This window comes from Micropterus dolomieu, linkage group LG19 (genome assembly GCF_021292245.1).
Source record: "Micropterus dolomieu isolate WLL.071019.BEF.003 ecotype Adirondacks linkage group LG19, ASM2129224v1, whole genome shotgun sequence".
NCBI lineage: Eukaryota > Metazoa > Chordata > Actinopteri > Centrarchiformes > Centrarchidae > Micropterus > Micropterus dolomieu.
Window position 1 is genome coordinate 23,651,319 of NC_060168.1, and position 18,646 is coordinate 23,669,964.

At 40.4% G+C, this 18,646-nt stretch overlaps 2 protein-coding genes across 2 annotated transcripts; one reads left to right on the forward strand and one right to left on the reverse strand.

Moving 5' to 3' along the window:
• Positions 1-765: 765 nt before the first annotated feature.
• Positions 766-11,878, reverse strand: LOC123958261 (BEN domain-containing protein 4). Its single transcript, XM_046031527.1, has 6 exons — positions 11,065-11,878; positions 7,882-8,454; positions 4,516-4,607; positions 4,325-4,351; positions 3,757-3,997; positions 766-2,302 (listed from the first exon to the last, which is right to left on the reverse strand). The coding sequence occupies exons 1-6, from the start codon at positions 11,564-11,566 to the stop codon at positions 2,070-2,072; spliced, it is 1,668 nt and encodes a 555-aa protein (XP_045887483.1). The 5' UTR covers positions 11,567-11,878; the 3' UTR covers positions 766-2,069.
• A 1,122-nt stretch (positions 11,879-13,000) lies between these two features.
• shisa3 (shisa family member 3) lies at positions 13,001-17,213 on the forward strand. The gene is made up of 2 exons (XM_046030901.1): positions 13,001-13,837; positions 15,567-17,213. Exons 1-2 carry the CDS (start codon positions 13,567-13,569, stop codon positions 16,148-16,150), a joined length of 855 nt encoding a protein of 284 aa, XP_045886857.1. The 5' UTR covers positions 13,001-13,566; the 3' UTR covers positions 16,151-17,213.
• Positions 17,214-18,646: the final 1,433 nt, after the last annotated feature.

Here is an 18,646-nt window from a genome sequence, read left to right on the forward strand (position 1 = left end):
TGCATGACTATATGGAATCATAGATTTGATGATATTTAATGACACAAAAATAAATGTGCTGTAAATAAACACTACTCTCCCTTTAAACGGATCCTTCCTTAAGAATTACATACACACAATAATGTGTACAATAATGCAATTTTTGACAAGTTTACATAACTCTATACATGATACTCGACACATGCTAAAATCAATGTAAGATTTCAGCTTCAGTGCTTATTTTATTTATTATAAATAAAAAACAACAGAAGCCATTAGATTTGTAAAAACCCTACTGATGTTTCACAGTGTTAATAACAGCCACTTTGAGGGTAAAGGAGTAAATACAAATAAACGCTCACATTCAGAACAGTAACACAACGACAGAATCCAACTGTTAAAGGTTTCTGTGGCACTTTTCTACTTGGCTTTTTAAAAGAGAGAGACATGGTATTTCAAGAACACCTCACACAATACTGTACTTTATATTACACATTTACACAGCACTGTCGACGTGGCAAACGGACCTAATAAATCTGGTACATTAAAACGTAGAAAAACTGTTTCATGAAGGGAAGCTATTGAGTACCAAAACAAATAAATACATAGTCAAAGAATACAAATGGTTAAATTCAGTTCAAGGACTTCTCACTGTAGGGTGACTTTAGCCACAATGAGACACTTAAAAGTGCAAATAAGAGCTTCGGAGAGAAATAAGTGCTCAACCCCCCCCCCCCCCAACCCCACCCCCACCATGTGGGTTAAGGGATAATTAGAAGTGGAAAACCCTAACCCTAACACACAAAGCATCAACACTTAATACTGCAGAGGTCTTGAATAAAGTTTAAGGCATTATTATATGGCAACTGCCTTAAACAAAAAGACATAACGTTGATTCATCTCGAGTCAAAGAAACTTCTTGCTAATGACTGACTGAATGTCAAAAGCAATAAATTTACCTTGCGGTTGGATTAATGCAAGACGTTTTGCACCGGGATGATAAAAAGATCTGAGAGAGCAAATACATAATTTTTATAAGACAGTGCAGAAATTAGCATAAATAGTATTTATTGTTGTTTCCTGCTAATCTGCATTTTAACAATGAGAATATCTTCATTTTATGGAACAAACATCAGCATTACAAGGCTGCCATATACTGTATTTCAAACAAATTTAGGATGTAACCTTTGCAGATGTAAGGAATTCTGCAGGGCCTGTTATTGAACAGTTAATATCTAAGACTTTAAGAGGAACAAAACTTTGGTTGTAGTTGCGTTGGAAAGCAAATTAAGTTTTAAAAGTTGTGAATACAACACTGTAAGTGTCTCTGTGACTTATTTTATAGGTGTTCCGCAATATGACACGCCTTTTTTTCAGTTGCACACAGACCAACTTTGACCACCACTTATTTCAACCCCAGGGATGCTACATTTGAGCACACTGGAATGAACTTTGAATGAACTTTTCTTTTTCAGAAATAAAACTTGACACATCAGAATTGATACAAATTAAGAAAGCAAAAAACGGGGATTCAAAGTGCAAGACTATAGGTAACAAAAACATGACTTTCTTAGAGGCACTCCTGTAGAAGGGCTGCAAGTAAAGGTGCTTCACCAATGATGCAGAATTTAAATAAAAAATGCTAATGCTATTCTCTGTGATAGAGTGTGCAGTGTCAGTGACAGATATCATAAAGTCTCCAGCTTGGGAAACATTAGCACAAAAATTCACTGGGACTTTATCCCAAAAAATACAAAACAAACAAATATACTATTGATAGTGACATACGTGCTCATAACATCAAACCATAGAAAAAGTAGCAAATGGAAGACTCAAATTTTGTGTAAAGTTTAAAACACCCCTTTAGAGTCAAATGTTTTGACTAAACAAAATTTTAGGTATAAAAATGGCAAAAAAGCTACAAAACTGAAAAGAGGAACTGCTACAGAGAGACTGTAATTATATTCTGTTTGATAAACTTCTGGAATGTTTTCTTCACTTTGTAAAGTGACAGGATAAGGTCAGTGTTTTGGGATATGTTGTTGTACAGCTACATTTCTGGCATCTGTCTTTATTTTTCTCCTTTAACTTCAGTCTGATTGGCCATTCTGGCAGCCTTTTAAATACAGTTCGTCCTGCGACAGATGTCCATCAAAGCCGTCCATGTAGAGGCTGCTGGTGCTGCTGCCGCTGCTGCCCAGGAACGTACCGACCGCTCGGCCCTGACGAGCGTGACCGACGGCATCACTGAACACTTTGTTTATCTGCTCCTCAGAGGGCATCCACCAGTCTGGGTTTGAGGCACAGTGCATCCGGATGAACTCTGGCAGGGAGATTTTTCATCAAAAAAAATTAAAAATAAATTCCTAATTACTGGAAATAAAAGCAAGCCTTGATATTTATCAAGGTTTGAAAGGAATGAGGATAGAGATACAAGTTGCGTTTTTCTTCATATTTATAATGTAATGAAAAATATATCACTGCCCTAATACTCTTTAACTTCAATGTACATTGGTCACACAAACCATGGCAGTGGTACTTATTATAATTTAAAAGCAGAATCTCAGGTGACATTCACATTACAAGTATTAATGCTTGATCATATATTTTGCATAGACCTGATCTTTTTCAGTCCATATTTAGAAATGACCCACATGTGAGGTCAGTAGAAAACAACATCTGATATGCCCTTCAAGAAGTTATAATTAATATTTTTATAACAAAGTATGAAATGACAATATGACAGTGTGAACGATGGAAAGTATCAGCTCATTATTTAGCTGCACGGCCACAACTTTGCTGTTCTGGTTTACTCTAACAGCTCTCGTGTCAATTCTGTCTCTAAAAACATATTGTACACATGCTCATCACTATACAGCTCACAGACACAGTTAGCGACTTGCTGGTGAACATAGTGGAGAATTTAGCAGCTATAGCGTAGGATATTTCCTTCAGGAGTTGGTAGAGACCAAAAACAGAGCTAAAAGAGAGTAAATATTGGACTTACGTTGATCAGCTATGGACACAAACATGATTCCAAATAAATAAATAATGTTGCTTAATGGCTGCAGGATGTGTAAATAACTGGTTGCTAACAAGTTTAAACGATAAGATGTTAATGTTGTGTTCACAATGTGTTTCCGTTGCCTCCAAGTGGCCAAAAAAATCAAGTTAATGCAAGTTTAAATAAGAAATATGTGAGACAATTTATAGTGGAAATGAATGGAAAAGGTGTTACAAACTTGCCTAGCCTTGTAACAGTAGTCAACTGGTGTAGGAGAGTAGAAAGGAATAAAAACATGAATTTTAATCAGTTGAATCTGATCGGTTATAAATAAAACCATGTGACCATGATGTATCAGATCTTAGGACAAACATAATTGGGCAGTGGTGGCCCAAAGATTAGAGAAGCAAGCTTGTGACCGGGAGGATGCCGGTTTAATCCCGGCAGGATAAAGTTCTTGCCCTCCCTCATTTAACACCACTGAGGTGCCCTTGAGCAAGGTCCATACCCCAAAAACTGCTTAGTGGCCAGCAGACTAGGATGCGGTTGTACTGGGTAGCTTCCAGGTGCTAATGTGTAATAGTGTGAATGTGATCAGGGCCTTCTTGTAAATGAGACATTGCTCTCAGTGAACCTCCCTGAATAAATACAGGTTAAATAAAACATAATGTTAAGATAACCAAATTTCAATTTCTATCAGTGTTTCAAACTGAAATTGACTAGACTGAACGCAAACACTCTTCAATATCAACAGACTTTTCCAGGCCATGTACCTCTGAGGCAGCTGACTTTGACGGGGTTGAGGGGTCGCCTCTCCAGGCCTGGATCTCCTGAGTGGACTGAACGCTTCCTTTTGCCCAAACCGCAGGAGAACTTGAGCTCGTCTGTGGTGAAGACATAGCGAATCAGGTAGCGCAGCAGCCGTCTGCCGTCTTTCTTAGAGGAGTTGACAGCTTCATCCCACTGCTTATTAGAGATGAAGAGAGGGTAGTTCTCCAGGAGCTGTTTGCTGCCCTGCAGGGACGAGGAAGACAGGGAGTTCAGGTATATACATTGCCTTACTGCACCATGAGCTGAACTGCTATAGCCTCACATGGTTATTTACTTTTATTCCAAATTTGCTGCATTGTCTAAAATTTTGTCAACTTTGAAACTTACTTTTAACCTTTTACATTTTAAGTAAATGTAATGGATAGTTCTTTCAGGGTCAATGTCACTAATGTACCACCACTTTCTGTTGGTTTCACAGGCAAAAAATACACAAATATACACAAAAATCCTTTTTTTTTTTTTTTTAAAAAAAAAACAGAAAAAATTCTAGGCTTAAATAAAAACACAGACCTCAAAGACTGTTTGCCGCTCTTCTTCCTGTAGAGACAGAGTCTTTTTTAATCCATTATTTTCACACAACTTTATTGTACAACTAGCACAATGATGGAATTACTAATGCAGGAGGAATATGATCTGATATTTTTAATATATAAATGTAAATCAAATGGGTGAGAATAATCTGTAGGAGGCTGTTTCCCCACCTCTGTGAGTGGCTCCTCTGGCATCGGTTGGACCAGCTGGTTGTGAAACTCAAGAACAGTCTTGAAGTAGTCAAGAGCATTTTGACATGGAACTGTAAAGAAACACAAACTAATGTGACCCGTAATACAAAAACCTATCGTTGAAAATCCCTGCAACGATGATAATCCTGCGATATTTTCTTCCTTCCCTAAAAGATCATTTTGATTCTAATATCTAGTCATTTTAAATTGAGATGCTGCTCAGTACATTTAATGTGCAGCTTTAGTGCAAATTAGGTTAAAGTGGCACTGGGGAGCTCAGAATGCTTTGGGGAGAGCAGGAAAGTTAACAAAAATAGATGCTATTAAGACTGTTGCCCCAACCTCTGTGTCTGCATTTAGATGTAGTGAGAGCATGTGGCTCTCTGAAAAAGATGACACACAAAAACTTAACCCAAGTTACTGAAGTCTAATGATGACAAACAACAGGGATGTGTAGGTTTGGTACTGATTCACGCAAAGGTATAGCATGAATAAAAGGTTGTGAACTTCTTGACAAGAAAACACTTTTGGGAAACCAGCTTAAACAACTACATAAAGAAAGAGCTTGAATAAATAAGTGGAGTAGAGTTTAGTTGATTAATCATTTATAAAATTAATTGACTATTTTGAGAATTGGCTTTGTTGGTCGTTTGGTCCAGACTGAATATCTAGAATATCTCAACAACTACTGGATGGATCACCATAAGATTTTGTGCAAACATTCATGGTCCTCAGAGGATGAAGCCTGCGGACTTTGGTGATCCCTTGACTTTACCTTTAGCGCCACCATGAGTAAACGTTTGTGGTTTCGAGTGTGATTTTTTGACAACTGTTGGATGGGCTGCTGTGAAATTTGGTACACACATTCATGTCCCCCTCAGGATGTAATAACTTGATCTGATCCCCTGATTTTCCATCTAGCACCATTTTCACATCAACCATTTTATCTGTCCAATAATTTGGTTTATGACCAAATACTTGGTGAACATGGTAAACCTTATACCTGCTGAATATCAGCATGTTAGCATTGTAATCATGAGCATGTTAGCATGCTAATGATGACATTTACCTCAAACCACTGCTGTGCCTGATTACAGGTCTCACAGAGCTGCTAGCATGGCTGTAGACTCTTCGTCTTGTTCAAGCAAAAATATGAAATATTCATTCCAGCTTTGCAGATGTGAGGATTTGCTCCTTTTCTGGACTGTTAGTCAAATGCAACAAGCAATTCTGAGACATCACCTTGGGCTCTGTGAAATTACATTTTTCACTAATTTCTGACATTTTATAGACAAACAGTTGATCAATTAACCGAGAAAATAATTGGCAGAATAACTGATAATGAAAACAATTTTTAGTTGCACAAGTGGTCCCTCAATGGTTTGATGAGAATGAAAATTATGTAAGTCATTTGCACAATTTATGGGCACAGTCCACCTTGTTGGACCATCATTATTTTACTACTTTATATACTGCTGCGTAATCATATTTTACCAATTGATATATTTTGGATCAAAAATCTTATCTTAGGAGTAGAAATATAAAGCTGGTTCAAGTAAAGAACAAGTACTGCACCTCACTTGAGTAAATTAATAAAGTTGCTTTTTACTGTCAGATCCAGTGAGCAGCTCATGTCAGAGTAAGAAAAGAAAAGAAAACCAAAGTAAATAATAACATCCATGGCAATCAATAATCTTCTAAATACCATTGGTGGAAAGTAACCAAGTACATTTACTTAAGTATTGCGCTTAATTAAAGTTATGGGGTACATGTACTTTACTTGAATATTTACATTTTGTGCAAAAGTATACCTGTACTCCACTATCTATACTAGGACAGATTTAGTCCCTTATATTTCAGGGGGAAATATCAAACTTCCTCTGCTACATTTATCTGACAGCTTGTTACTTGTTATTTTGTATTAATAATAATAAATATCATGCATTATTATGGATTAAACTAGAGCTGTGTTTAGTCTTTTGAACCAAGTCTTTGAGTGAGCTTAAATAGCAGTTTTTGTCAATAAAACTGTAGTTAGTTAGTTTGTTTGTTTGTAATGAGTTTGTTTGTTAATGAAGACATTTTACAAACTATTCAGTAATTCAGGTAACTGAAATTTTAAGGCAGTGGTCACTCACATCTTTATGTTGAAACAACTTTATATTTTTTACAGAGTAATGTTGAGCGCTGTCCATGCTGAATGAGGATTACAGATTTATAAAAGGATAGAAAGTAACATCAGACTCTTAAATTAGTAATACAAAGATTAGGTTAGAATGCTTAATGGGCACATTGATGGGTTTAAAACATGTGGACGGCATGTAAAATATGTTACTTCAAATAATTAATAAAAGATAATTCATACAAGAGACAAATGAAAACATATTAAATAATATCTCAAATACGTAACAAATATTTCTAACTAAAAACAGGAACTCGCACATACATAAATGATTTGTGCATCAGCAACATGTTCACGGCTGCAGGGAGGAAAATAATTGATATGCTGGAGAGACATTTATGTGTATAGAGACTTAAGAATTTAATAATAAAAGATAATTTCTTCATTTTATTCTGGTGCCAGCAGCTGCAACTGAAAGTGAGCATTAGGTTATGGAGACGTTGCATCCTGGTCATGTTATCAATTATTCATGACTGGTTGGCAGTTTGAGCTCCAAGATGCAAAACTACACACAATATTGCATTTTACAATGTTTATGGGTCGTCAAATCAAGTTTCCTCAGCTTTTTGCTTTCAGATCTCAAGTCAAGTCCAGAATCAAGTCTACAGCCCTGGTTTAAATGATCCATCAGTACATAAAGTTATATTAAAATAGCCTTAAATTAAAATAGACATCGTTGACAATATTTCTGCACTTTGATTAACATTTTAATGTCAATTCAAAAACCACTTCATAATAGAAATTATCTCATTGCACTTTTCATATAGAGCAGGTCTAGACCATATGCTTTGTAATAATATTTACAGAGACCCAACAGCTCTCAACATCTGAGCACTTCTTCGACCACTGCTAATTCCAATGTTTAGAGAAAGGGTGAAAATACGGCACAAATGGAGACCCCATACCTGAGTTTGTGTACAGGGCCCCCAAATCACAAAATCTGCCCTGACACTAAATGAGTGAATATCTTTTAGAAGAATGGAGTTCTTCCCCCCAGTAACTCTCCAGAAACTTAAAGAAATAATGACAAGGAGCACTGACACTGTAGCTTGTGGTGGAACAACACCTTTCTCTGTCAGCACAGGTATGAATTTATTCAACCTTTGACCCCTCCCAAAGAATAGATTCAAAACTGAATGGAGTCCTGGCTTCCATTACTGTACCTGGTATGTTCTCCAGCTTGTTGCGGAGCTCCTCATTCTCCTGCTGCAGAGACAGCACCTCCTGCTCCAACTCCAGGCAGCGCGGACAGCAGCTCTCCTCCTCCTCTTCCTCCTCAGGCAGCGTGGACGACGGGTGGCCGTACGACTCTGACGGAGTCGGCGAGCCCCAGCCCCCCAGGTTGTGTCTCGGAGGAGACACCCCTAAGCCGGGTTCCGCCGACGGGCACTGCTCATCTTCCATACCCGCAGCCAGGTGTTGTTGCTGCTGAGGCCCTGAGAGCAGGTAGTTCTGTAGGGAGTCCGTGAAGATGCGGAGAACGGCAGAGGTCTGTTGTTGGCTCAAATGGCTTTGTTGGGCCTCCTCTTCTGGGTCTGTGGTAGAAGAACTCTCTTCAGGTTTGGACTTTCCCAGAGAGGAGCAGTGAAGACCCTGTGCCTCCCCTGGCCCGTCTTCCAGCTTGATGTTAGAGGTAAAGGAGGAGGAGGAGGAGGGCTCCAGGAGACGGCCATTGTTGAGGAGGCTGAGGACTCGGCTACACTGCTGGGCAAAGGCATCCAGGATGAGCCGATTCTCTACGGAGAGAGGAAAGGTCAAGAGGTCAGAGACTGTCTGCAGGTCAGTCATGGTTGCAGACTGGTTTACAGACTGATCAACTATAGATTCAAGGTTCATTCTTGACAAAACAATATCCCTTCAAGATCTTTTGAGTTTGGGTATATCGCATAAAAACAGAGTGGTGGGAGAAGTCTTCGGATACTTTACTTAAGTAAAAGTATTAGTACAACAATGTAAAATAAAACCACCTTTACAAGTCAAAGTTCTGCTTAAAGGTTTTCTCAACTGAAACTATCAAAAGTAAAAGTACTTGGTTTCAGTAAAATGGCCCCTGTGATTGATATATATATATATTACTAGACATTACATTATTAGGTTGCAACACTAATGCGTCAATGTGTAAGCAGCATTTTACTGTTGATCTTGTTGAGGTGGAGCTACATAGTTTAAATGGTACATTTTTCCTTAGTGGAACTGCTGACAACTCTTTCACATCTGAAACATGACAAAGGGCCCCAACTAGACATTACTTTATTATAAGGGGTCACAAGTCAAAGAGGTTGGAAACTACTGGTTCGATTTTTAACAATGGATTCTGTTTTACCATCTTAAATCATGTTTTTTTAATCTAAAATCTAAATCTGAAAAGTAACAAGTATGTTGACTTGTCAAATAACTGTAGTGGTGCAAAAAGTACAATCCTTTCCTCTGTAATGTGGTGAAGTAGAAGCAGAAAGTATCAGAAAATGGAAACACTTTAGTGACGTACAAGTATGTCAACAGTACTTAAAGCGATGTACTTAGCTGATTTCTACCTGTGCTGAAACATAATCTTTCTGCCTCCCTTTTCTTTCTTCTTCATGTCTTATTGTGGCATTACAGTAACATACTGCTCATAGAAATGTCAACTTGATTATGTTGATTTATACAGATGTCAATAAACTCTGAAGTCACGGTATCTGCTGTGACCAAACCCAGCCGAGCAAAGAAAATCCAGGACAGAGCTATTGTCCAGAAACAAGCTTCAGTGTATAGTTTCCCTGGTAGTCTGGGCACGTCTCAATGAGATGATCTCACACATACCTCCATGTAATGATTATGAATCCACTGGCCTCACACACACACACACACACACACACAAATACACACAGACAAAATGAGTTCTAGGCGGCCACTGCTGCGTTTCCACTCGCTCAGACGTGTCTATCAGCCTGGCGCAGATGTGTCGCATTTATTAATATGCGTGCCGTCTCTGTTTACCCGTCGAGATGTATCTGATATCATTCGCCTTCACCCTGCACTCCCCACCACCCTCCTCTCTTCCCTCGCCAGTTCTGTGGCACTGTGAGCTGAGAGCCTCATAAAATTTCATTAAAAACAACACGCTCGGCAGAGGCAAATTTATGAGCCCCATTTATTTTAATCACAACTCTTTGGGAAAGGCTTTTCAATGCAATTTGTGTTATTGTGTGCCGAGCTGATTGCTGAGTCCCGGGGTCTTCAGTGCCTCTCTTCACAAGAAGGACATCAAGTTTTGTTTGCTTTTTTCCAGCCATGAGAGGGACATTAAGTTGCTCCCATCGTGCAGATAAAAGCACTTTGATGTGTCATTATCAGAAAGAAAGGTCTGGCTGGGATTGGATGACATATCTTGTGTGATTTGGGCAGATTCATTGAAACTAAAATTTTGAATGTTTCTTTCATAAGTGGAATCAGGACCGCATGCATGCAAGAATGGATACAAACAATGGGTCATCATCACTGAAACCTGGGCTTTATACTTTAAAGGAATAAAGCTGGCTTTTACAGATTAGAGTGGGTTAAAGATATGATACTAACGCCTATTTTTAGATCAAACTTGTAATACCTCATGCACAGCACACATTTGTGAATTCTCATGTAGGTGAGTTAATTTGCAGTGCAACCTGAGCTCAGACCGAACACTTGATTGTCTGTAAAGCAACAATAACCTGAAGCAAATTGAGCCTCTGCTGCCGGCGGTGATAAAGAGATTGATATCTGATTAGAGGATGAGATGTCTAATGTTTAATTTTCTTACAGCCGAGATTAGGTTCATTGCTTTCATCTTAATGTTGGTTCCCATGGACGCGCCCTCCACAAGGGGAACGTTTCTTCCTGAGCCTGAACAGCCCTCTAATGAACAGCAGCTGAGGAGAAAAATGAGCCCCGAACAATGTGTTTCATTCAATAAGAGGCCCTTCATGCACATACACGAAATTGCACAAGTAAACACACAGGAGATAGACAATGTAGATGCAACGTAATTTTTAGCACATGCACAGTGAAGATTCAATCAAGACTGCTCTCATTACAGCAGCAAATCCATCATTGCTGACAGGAAGAAAAAGAGAGGAAAAACGGGAACAAAAACATGAAGCAGAGCAAACAAAAGAGATGCTTGTTTTAAATGAAGTATTGTTTTGACTTCCAATCAAGTTTATTGACTCTGTAGAGGGTTTATCTTAATATGTGGGCTGCAAAATCCAAAATTTACACCAGAATCAGGACAATGTGGGAGCATGTAGATCAGAAAAGTCTCAATATCCCAAATCAAAACAGACCAGGAGTCACTCTGATCACTCACTCTGAACAAGTTTGAAACCCACCTGAGCTGATACCATAAGTGCAGTCTGGGGAAAATCTGGGCTCAGCTCTGCCGCTGCTGGCGCGCCGCTGTTGGGTACCAGGAGACGCTGCTGCTGCCGCCACGCAACCCGCCGGCGCCGAGGTGGATGTCGGGACCCTGCTGCTGGGCCTGTTCTCACATGGGAAACGATGTTGCTGCTGCTGCTGCTGCTGCTGCTGCTGAGGCGTCGGGTGATGCTGCTGGCTACTGCTGATAGCGACGCTGGTTTGGTGGAGCTGCTGGAGACGCTGCTGCTGCTGGTGATGGTGCGGCTGGAAATGATGAGGCTGCTCGGGATGGAAAGTGAAGTGATGCCCGTCGCCAAACAGAGGCACCTCGACCACCGCGGACCTGTCAAAACGCGACTTGCCCGCAGAGCGCTTGCTCTGGAAGGTTTTCAGGGTGCTGTACGGACCCCGCTGTTGTCGGCACATCTTCGGGGCGCAGGGCCCTTCATCTGCGGGCTGCATCTCTCTCTCCATCCCTGCCAGGTGTCACAGCGCGGCGGATGGCTCCGGGTCGGTATTGTGGCGTGCTGGTGTGGCAGGCAGCTGATGACTTGGGGGTGGAGGGGGGGGTGGGGGATCAGATCCGTCACTGTCTGGCTCGGTTTCCCTCATGCACACTGGGTGAAGGGTGGGCTAATTTACTGACAAGCCGCCGCTCCAATCCCCAGTCGGGAGTGTCGATACTGAGACTCTTCCAGAGGGAAATGCAGGCGGGACTTGTGCGCCGCTGCCTGCCTCCTTTGTAGCCACCATCCACACAGAGAACAACGGGGCGCTGTAGCAGTTGTACAATCTGGAAATGAAAAAAATAAAAAAAAACGCTGAACGAAATTCGACAAATGAAAAGGCAGAGGCCATTTTGCTACTGAGCTCAAGCATCAATAGAGCAACATGAGCGCAAAAGAAAGACAAGGCGACCCACGCCCACACATGTAGGAGCAAAGACTCCAACGGGAAATATTTTGATATTATTTATTTTTGATTTCTCTAAATGTTTGTACAGTTATTATTGAATGAATAAAATGGAATAAACTGCTTAAAAATAATGTTATAAGCCTATCCCTTTTGTAGTGAATTCCAGACTAAATATTTTATTCTTCGGATCCATATTTATACTTTTTAAAAATAAGTTAAAACTCCAGCTGTCTACACTTTCAGTCAAAATGTAGGCTACCTGTTATGTTTTTAAGTTTGGTGTGGCAGCAGCTGTTTAGTAGCCTGCAGGCCTGAAAGTTTGCAGTAACACATGGGGGCGCCACATCAATAGGTTACACATTTAATAGACGGAGGAATGAGACCTGCTGCAGCTGTTTAACCCTGTCTTTTTTTTCTCCTATCTTTTCAACAGGCCAGACAGGTCGGGAGTTTCTTCTGCGTAATGTTCAGCAAAACACCAACAAGTGCTTGATCAATATTGTTTCGATTTGTAGACAACAAACTGAACACTGCTGCAAGCCAAGAATGGAAAGATATTTATAATAGTCTACTAATACAATAACCGTTTAATGCTGATCTTTACAAACACCGTATCTACACATATTAATGCATCAATATTTATAATAAAAAATATAATATAGCCTATGTTACTTTGAAATGGGACAGTAGCCTACTTTTAGCCTACTTTTTAGACTGAAAGATCTGAATAGTGGCCTACTTCTTCCACCACTGAAAACAAGCACTCAAGTTTTCATTTGTAACAGAACATGCAATTTAGTTATTTCTTCTTTCATAATGTAGCCTACTTGGTCTCACTTTAAATGTCAGTAAGCATGTCATTTTCTTGTGTTTTTTTCTCTGAATTTGACCGTTTGTCCTTCTCGTTTTTACATTTAGGCCTACTGACATTTAACGTTACACATTAAACTGCAGGTTATCCACCAGTCTACATATGCGGCACTGAGCCCTTCTCTCACCCAGAATAAGCTCATTAAGATAATGTATGCATGTTACTTGAGCACACTCAAGGCTTTGAATAATTGGCATCCCTGCAGCGCTGCGACCACCGCGCCACGTGAACGCGCACGTCTTGTAAACGGGTGCTACGTGCGGGGGTTCAGTCACCGAGTCACAAAAGCAGCAAGTCTGCAATGAGGTGGCCGCACAACTTCTGCACCGACACCAACAAACGACCTCAGGAGCGGCCCGGTGAAGAGGCAGAACAGAGGGAAACCCGGAACAGACTGTTTAACTCTCGCATGTTTGGACGAGAAGAAAGTTCAGTGATATTTTAATAAGTGGCTCAAAGAAAAGTGTCAATTAAGGATTTGCTCACTTTTCAGTTTGGCGACTTGTTGCTCAGAACGGTGTGGATGGTGGGAAGATGACGGTCACATAACGTGTTTGGGTCAATTCGCTGAGCTTCTCTGTCAGTAACTTATGAATGAAGAGTCTCTAACCAGGACTGACACGCTCCGGCGCCCGGGAGCTGAAGCCCACAGGACGCAGGGAACCGTGAACCCCAGCGGCTTGTCGGGATGGTGTGCCTGCTGAACTGCCTACTGCTGGGATATCTGACCTGGAATCTGCGGATATCGGACGCACAGGGGGAATACTGCCACGGCTGGCTGGACGCTAATGGGAATTATCATGATGGCTTCCAGTGTCCGGAGGACTTTGACACCATGGACGCCACCGTGTGCTGCGGATCCTGCTCGCTGCGCTACTGCTGCGCGGCCGCGGACGCACGGCTGGACCAGGGCAGCTGCACCAACGACCGGGAGGTGGACAACACAGAGTTTGCAGCGCGTAAGTTTGGTGGTTTTAAACTCGTGTTTAAAAATGTTTTCTCAGGTCTTCCCAATTGCAGAATTTTAGTAAAACTTAACATAAAAAATGCAAAATAGTTCAGAGTTGGTTTGGGTCGGATGAAAACACCACACATATGACTTAATTCTTAAACCACTTGCATTTAACCTAAATGTAATTGTAACAAATGCAGTAGGCCTACGATGCATACCCATGTTAAGTCTAATTTGTGGTTTATATAGTCGGACTGATCTTTAGGAATGTTGGTTTCTACATAGAGGTCAGCTAAACAACACCAGTAAAAACAGGTTTCAGTGCCTTGCTCTAGGACATTTCCACCAGACCAACCTGCTGTTATATGAAATTATGAGAAATGAAACACTATGCTAAAGATTTAATGCAAGAAGAAAACATTGTGTTTAAAAAAAAAAAAAAAAACTACAATTGCAGGAAACTAAATTAGACACTGATGATTGAAAATTACACTTTTCTTAGAAAATTTTAAAGACTGAAAGTTTTGTCTTATCTATCTTTTTATATGCTTTAAGGTTTTCATGTATTTCCAAAATTAATCAGTCAAAGTATCCAGTTTCCAGCCACTCAACAAATGTTCTTAAAAGAAATTATTTACAAATCAGAAGTCAGTGTTTTCCAGAGATGTATTCAAAACCTTTTCTCACAAGCGGGGCTTATTGTGCATCCAAACATAAAATGCATTAACTTTGACAGCTCACAACATTATGAGACAGAAACTAATTTTCCATTGGCCTCTTTAAACATTTAACAGACTCAAAGTGTTGCATTAACCCTCTGTTAGTAGTGAAATCTTTAAATAATAGATCCCTTTAACCCTCAAGGATTGAGGATCAGTTTTCTTTAAATTCCCCTAACTGATAAGCTTTGTGGCTTTAACTGAGTGGACAGTGTACTTGCAATTTCCTTATTTTTTCCAGCCAAAATAAACATTCTTTATTTCCTCCCAGGGTGCAAATGGGCTTCATAAAGTGTAACCTGAGCTGTTTAGGTTTTTCAGCAGGAATGTGTCTGTTAGGTTTTGTTAATAATACTATGAAGGAGTTAAAAGAAATGACCTGATGAAGCCATGTTTAGCATTACGATTTTAGTCTCCATAAATAGTAGCATAGGTAGTTTTTATAGACCAAGAAGGTAACACTTAACTTTAACCTCTGTGTTTAGGATATATAAGCACTACATGCATATTTAATATTCTATAACACACTATAATGTAAGCAGATAAGTAAGTGTTTATTAATGTATTTGCTTAATTCCTTTAATTCCACCCATAAGTGGAGGCTGGTGTATATAAGATAAATGACAATATAGTAAAACATAGTAATACTATATGTCTTCATAGGAGAAGTTAGAATTGTTGACAAATACTATAGATGAATAAATGTCTTATGCGTAAAACCATAACAAATCATACACCATTTATTAAATGTTTATATACTACTTGTAAATTATACATAGTTGGGTTAAAGTGTTACCCTGTTAGAAATAATGTATTTTATCTTTGATTTATTCAGTTTCTCTGAACATTTTTCAGCAGTTAAATAAAAATGTATCCAGGGCAAAAAATATAGAAAATCACAACACTAATTATGTTTTTTTCTTATATGTAGACTCGTTTTAATACCCTGCAGCTTTGTCCCATGAAGGAGCTTCATCATTATTGATCGTAACCTGCCTGTGTTTCCTCTGCCCTCAGAGCCCATCTACGTGCCCTTCCTGATGGTTGGAAGCATCTTTGTTGCCTTCGTCGTGGTCGGTTCCCTGGTGGCTGTCTACTGCTGCACCTGCCTGCGGCCCAAGCAGCCGACCCAGCAGCCCATTCGCTTCTCCCTGCGCAGCTGCCAGGGCGAAACCATCCCTATGATCCTCACCACCGCTCCCCCGAGCCTCCGCTCCCCGTCGCGACAGTCCAGCACAGCCACCACCAGCTCCAGCTCGGCCGGAGGCGGCAGCTCCATGCGAAGGTTTTCTCTTGGAGGTCAGGGGCAGCAGCACGGCTGCCTGGTGTCTGCCACCATTTCCTCCTCAGCCTCCACCCCCACCCAGACCCCTCAGACTTTGCCCCCGCCTCCACCTCCACCCTACACATCCCCACCAGCACCAATGTCAGGAGGAATCCAACACCCCTCCACCCATGCCCAGCTACAGCTCCACCAGCCCTCCATGGCCTCTCACCACTCTCAGAGCGCCGGGTTTCTTCTCCCACAGCAGTACTTCTTCCCCCTGCAGGCCGACGCCTTCACAGCGGCCAAGGGCTTCACCGACTTCGGACAGAGCTGACGAGGAAATGGAGGGATTACAAGATTTTTAGATGGCAGGATGTGAGCCCGCGAGGACATACCTACTGCAACAAAAGCTGGTGGTGTTTGGGTGGAAGGGCTGGGTCAGATGAACGGACACAGGGAGTGCGACAGGAGGACGAGGGATAACAAAGCAGCGAGGCCTGATGCGTTTCCCTCTCTGCATCACAGGGCACATCAGCAGACATGTTAGAGGCAGAAATAGTTATGAATCTTGTGCACTTTTATCTGATATTGTAAACACACCTCATTGGCCAACATTTATTTTTTATACATGTTGTTTTTCAAAGTGAAAGCTTACAGAACAGACTAAAGTCTTGCCAATTTATCACACACCTTCCTTAAAAAGAAAAAACAGAAATACAGTAGAGGCAGATGGCACTGAAACTGTCACTCTGAGACTCTGAGCATTGTTACATTATTAGAAATAGATGTTGGAAACCAGGGAAATATTGTGTTTTTTGACAATCGCAAGGACCTTTGAAAGAGGACACAAAGGACATTTTATGTTGGAGGAAACTGACTTTTATAAGATGTTGTACAGGCATTATACTCACAGCAGGGTTGTCAGATTGATTCCCTAATTTACAGTAAATAAAATGTTGTCTCTACCTACCTTTGTGCACTGGTAAATGTAAAGAAAAATCTGTTAAATGACATTTTTGACAATTGAACAAAAAAAAAGCGTGTGGTCTGAAAGAAGCCCTCATCATCGCTCAGACAAAAAGGAAACCGGAGCGGTCGGGTCTGCACAGCATCTCCCTACCTGCCGCACATTCTTGCGCCAGACTTCACAGCAGGAATGCAGCGCTGAGATCAGTCATTGTCAGTGTTCAATGAGCATGGCATGGTCACAGTGTTAAAAACAACTCGCCCCAGAAATAAAGGTTTAGGTTGCACCAACAGGTATGAAAAAATCTGAACAAAGACTGTTCTGTTCTCCGGTTATCTGACTGTGAAATAGACTTGGCAATGAGTGTCTTGTGGAAATGGTTCAGTTTGCTGGCTGTGCTGTTATCACTGGACTCTTCTATCACCAACACAACTCCATGATCGGGTTATTTGACAGATTCCAGTGTTAACTTTTTCAGGTATTGTTTATACTTAAGGCTGTCAGTTCGGACGTCAGTTCTCACATTCCACGCTCTGCTTATAAAAGGAAAACACGAGTTGTGAACACGTTCTCATGACATTTTCTAAATCCTTCTGATAGGTATCACCTTTCATGTCTTTGCCATGCCTCGAAAACATTTCCAGCTTCTTTTCCAAGTTATCCAAGAAGGCAGAAATTCTGATGATCACTCCTCACACTGAAGGCTTTTGCTTTGTTCTGCCTCACAAGTTCCATCAAAATTCAAACTTTTTTCTGGGTCTCTAACTTCTAAAACCACTCTTATTCTTCTCATAACAAAATCCATCTTATATTTAAGTCAATGTGAGATCAACAACACAATAAAGTTGCAATCGTTAAGATTTCAGGAAATCAAACCACGTTTTTTAACCATTTATGGTTAGCATTTTTTCAACAATACCCAGCCGATGTAGGTTCACTTATTATTTCTCTGTGAAGTCTATCCATCTATCATTTCATGGGCTCGTGCCTGTTGGTGTCCAATGCATTCCCTAAAGTCCACCTCCATGTAACGGTCTTGTGCCATCCACCTGAGTGTGTGGTTATCGGTCTGACACCATTCCTTGATATCGTCCAGCCACTCTCTGTTCAGTCTTCCTGCCCTCAATGATCCATTTTTTGTACCAAACACCATGTTTTTCCCCAGTCGACCATTTTCCCTTCTACTGATACGTCCGAACAAGCCAAGTTTCCTTTTCATGATGATGAAAACACCAACCCAAACACAGTGCTGCTGGAGATCACACAGACAGGAAACACCCGCACTGTATTTGTCACAGAAGATAGCAAAACAAGAGAACTGTCCTATTTGGCATTTTTCGTCAGATCAGTTTTAAATAATGCAGCGATGAAACAAGAAGGCTTGAAAGCTGTAAACACACACACCGGCTGCTCTCACTTGCAATAACCTTTGACTTCTTCAGTTGAGTCTGTTTGGCTGCACTTTAAGCAGATACACCAGTTTCTCTTCTATTGTATTTCTGACGATTCCTTTCTTGATTTATTGTTTGGTATATACAATGTTAGATACAGTCTATAACAAGTTCCTAAAACTCAAGGTGTCGCCTTAAAATATTGTTTTGTCCGATCAACAATCCAAAACCCAAACATGTTTTATCTGTAATAGTGTAATAGTAAAACAGAGAACAGCAGAAAATGCTCACATTTGAAAAGTTGATAAATAAATTACAGATTATCCAAATAGTTGCCAAAAGTATTTCATTCTTTCAGATCAAAATTAATTTGAACATCTACAAGATTTACATCCCATAAACTTATCTTAATTGATAAATAAGAATAAATGTTCTACTTTTAATTAGTCTGGACACTCAACGATTATATGAA

Bases quoted from the DNA above. Each gene is read 5' to 3' on its own strand.
- LOC123958261 (XM_046031527.1), bottom strand. From the start codon at position 11,566: ATGGAGAGAGAGATGCAGCCCGCAGATGAAGGGCCCTGCGCCCCGAAG. The intron at 8,455-11,064 runs GTGGGTTTCAAA...CTCTCTCCGTAG, and splicing joins CACTTATGGTATCAGCTCAG to AGAATCGGCTCATCCTGGAT. The intron at 3,998-4,324 runs GTCTGTGTTTTT...TCGTCCCTGCAG, and splicing joins AGCGGCAAACAGTCTTTGAG to GGCAGCAAACAGCTCCTGGA.
- shisa3 (XM_046030901.1), top strand. From the start codon at position 13,567: ATGGTGTGCCTGCTGAACTGCCTACTGCTGGGATATCTGACCTGGAAT. The intron at 13,838-15,566 runs GTAAGTTTGGTG...CTCTGCCCTCAG, and splicing joins CAACACAGAGTTTGCAGCGC to AGCCCATCTACGTGCCCTTC.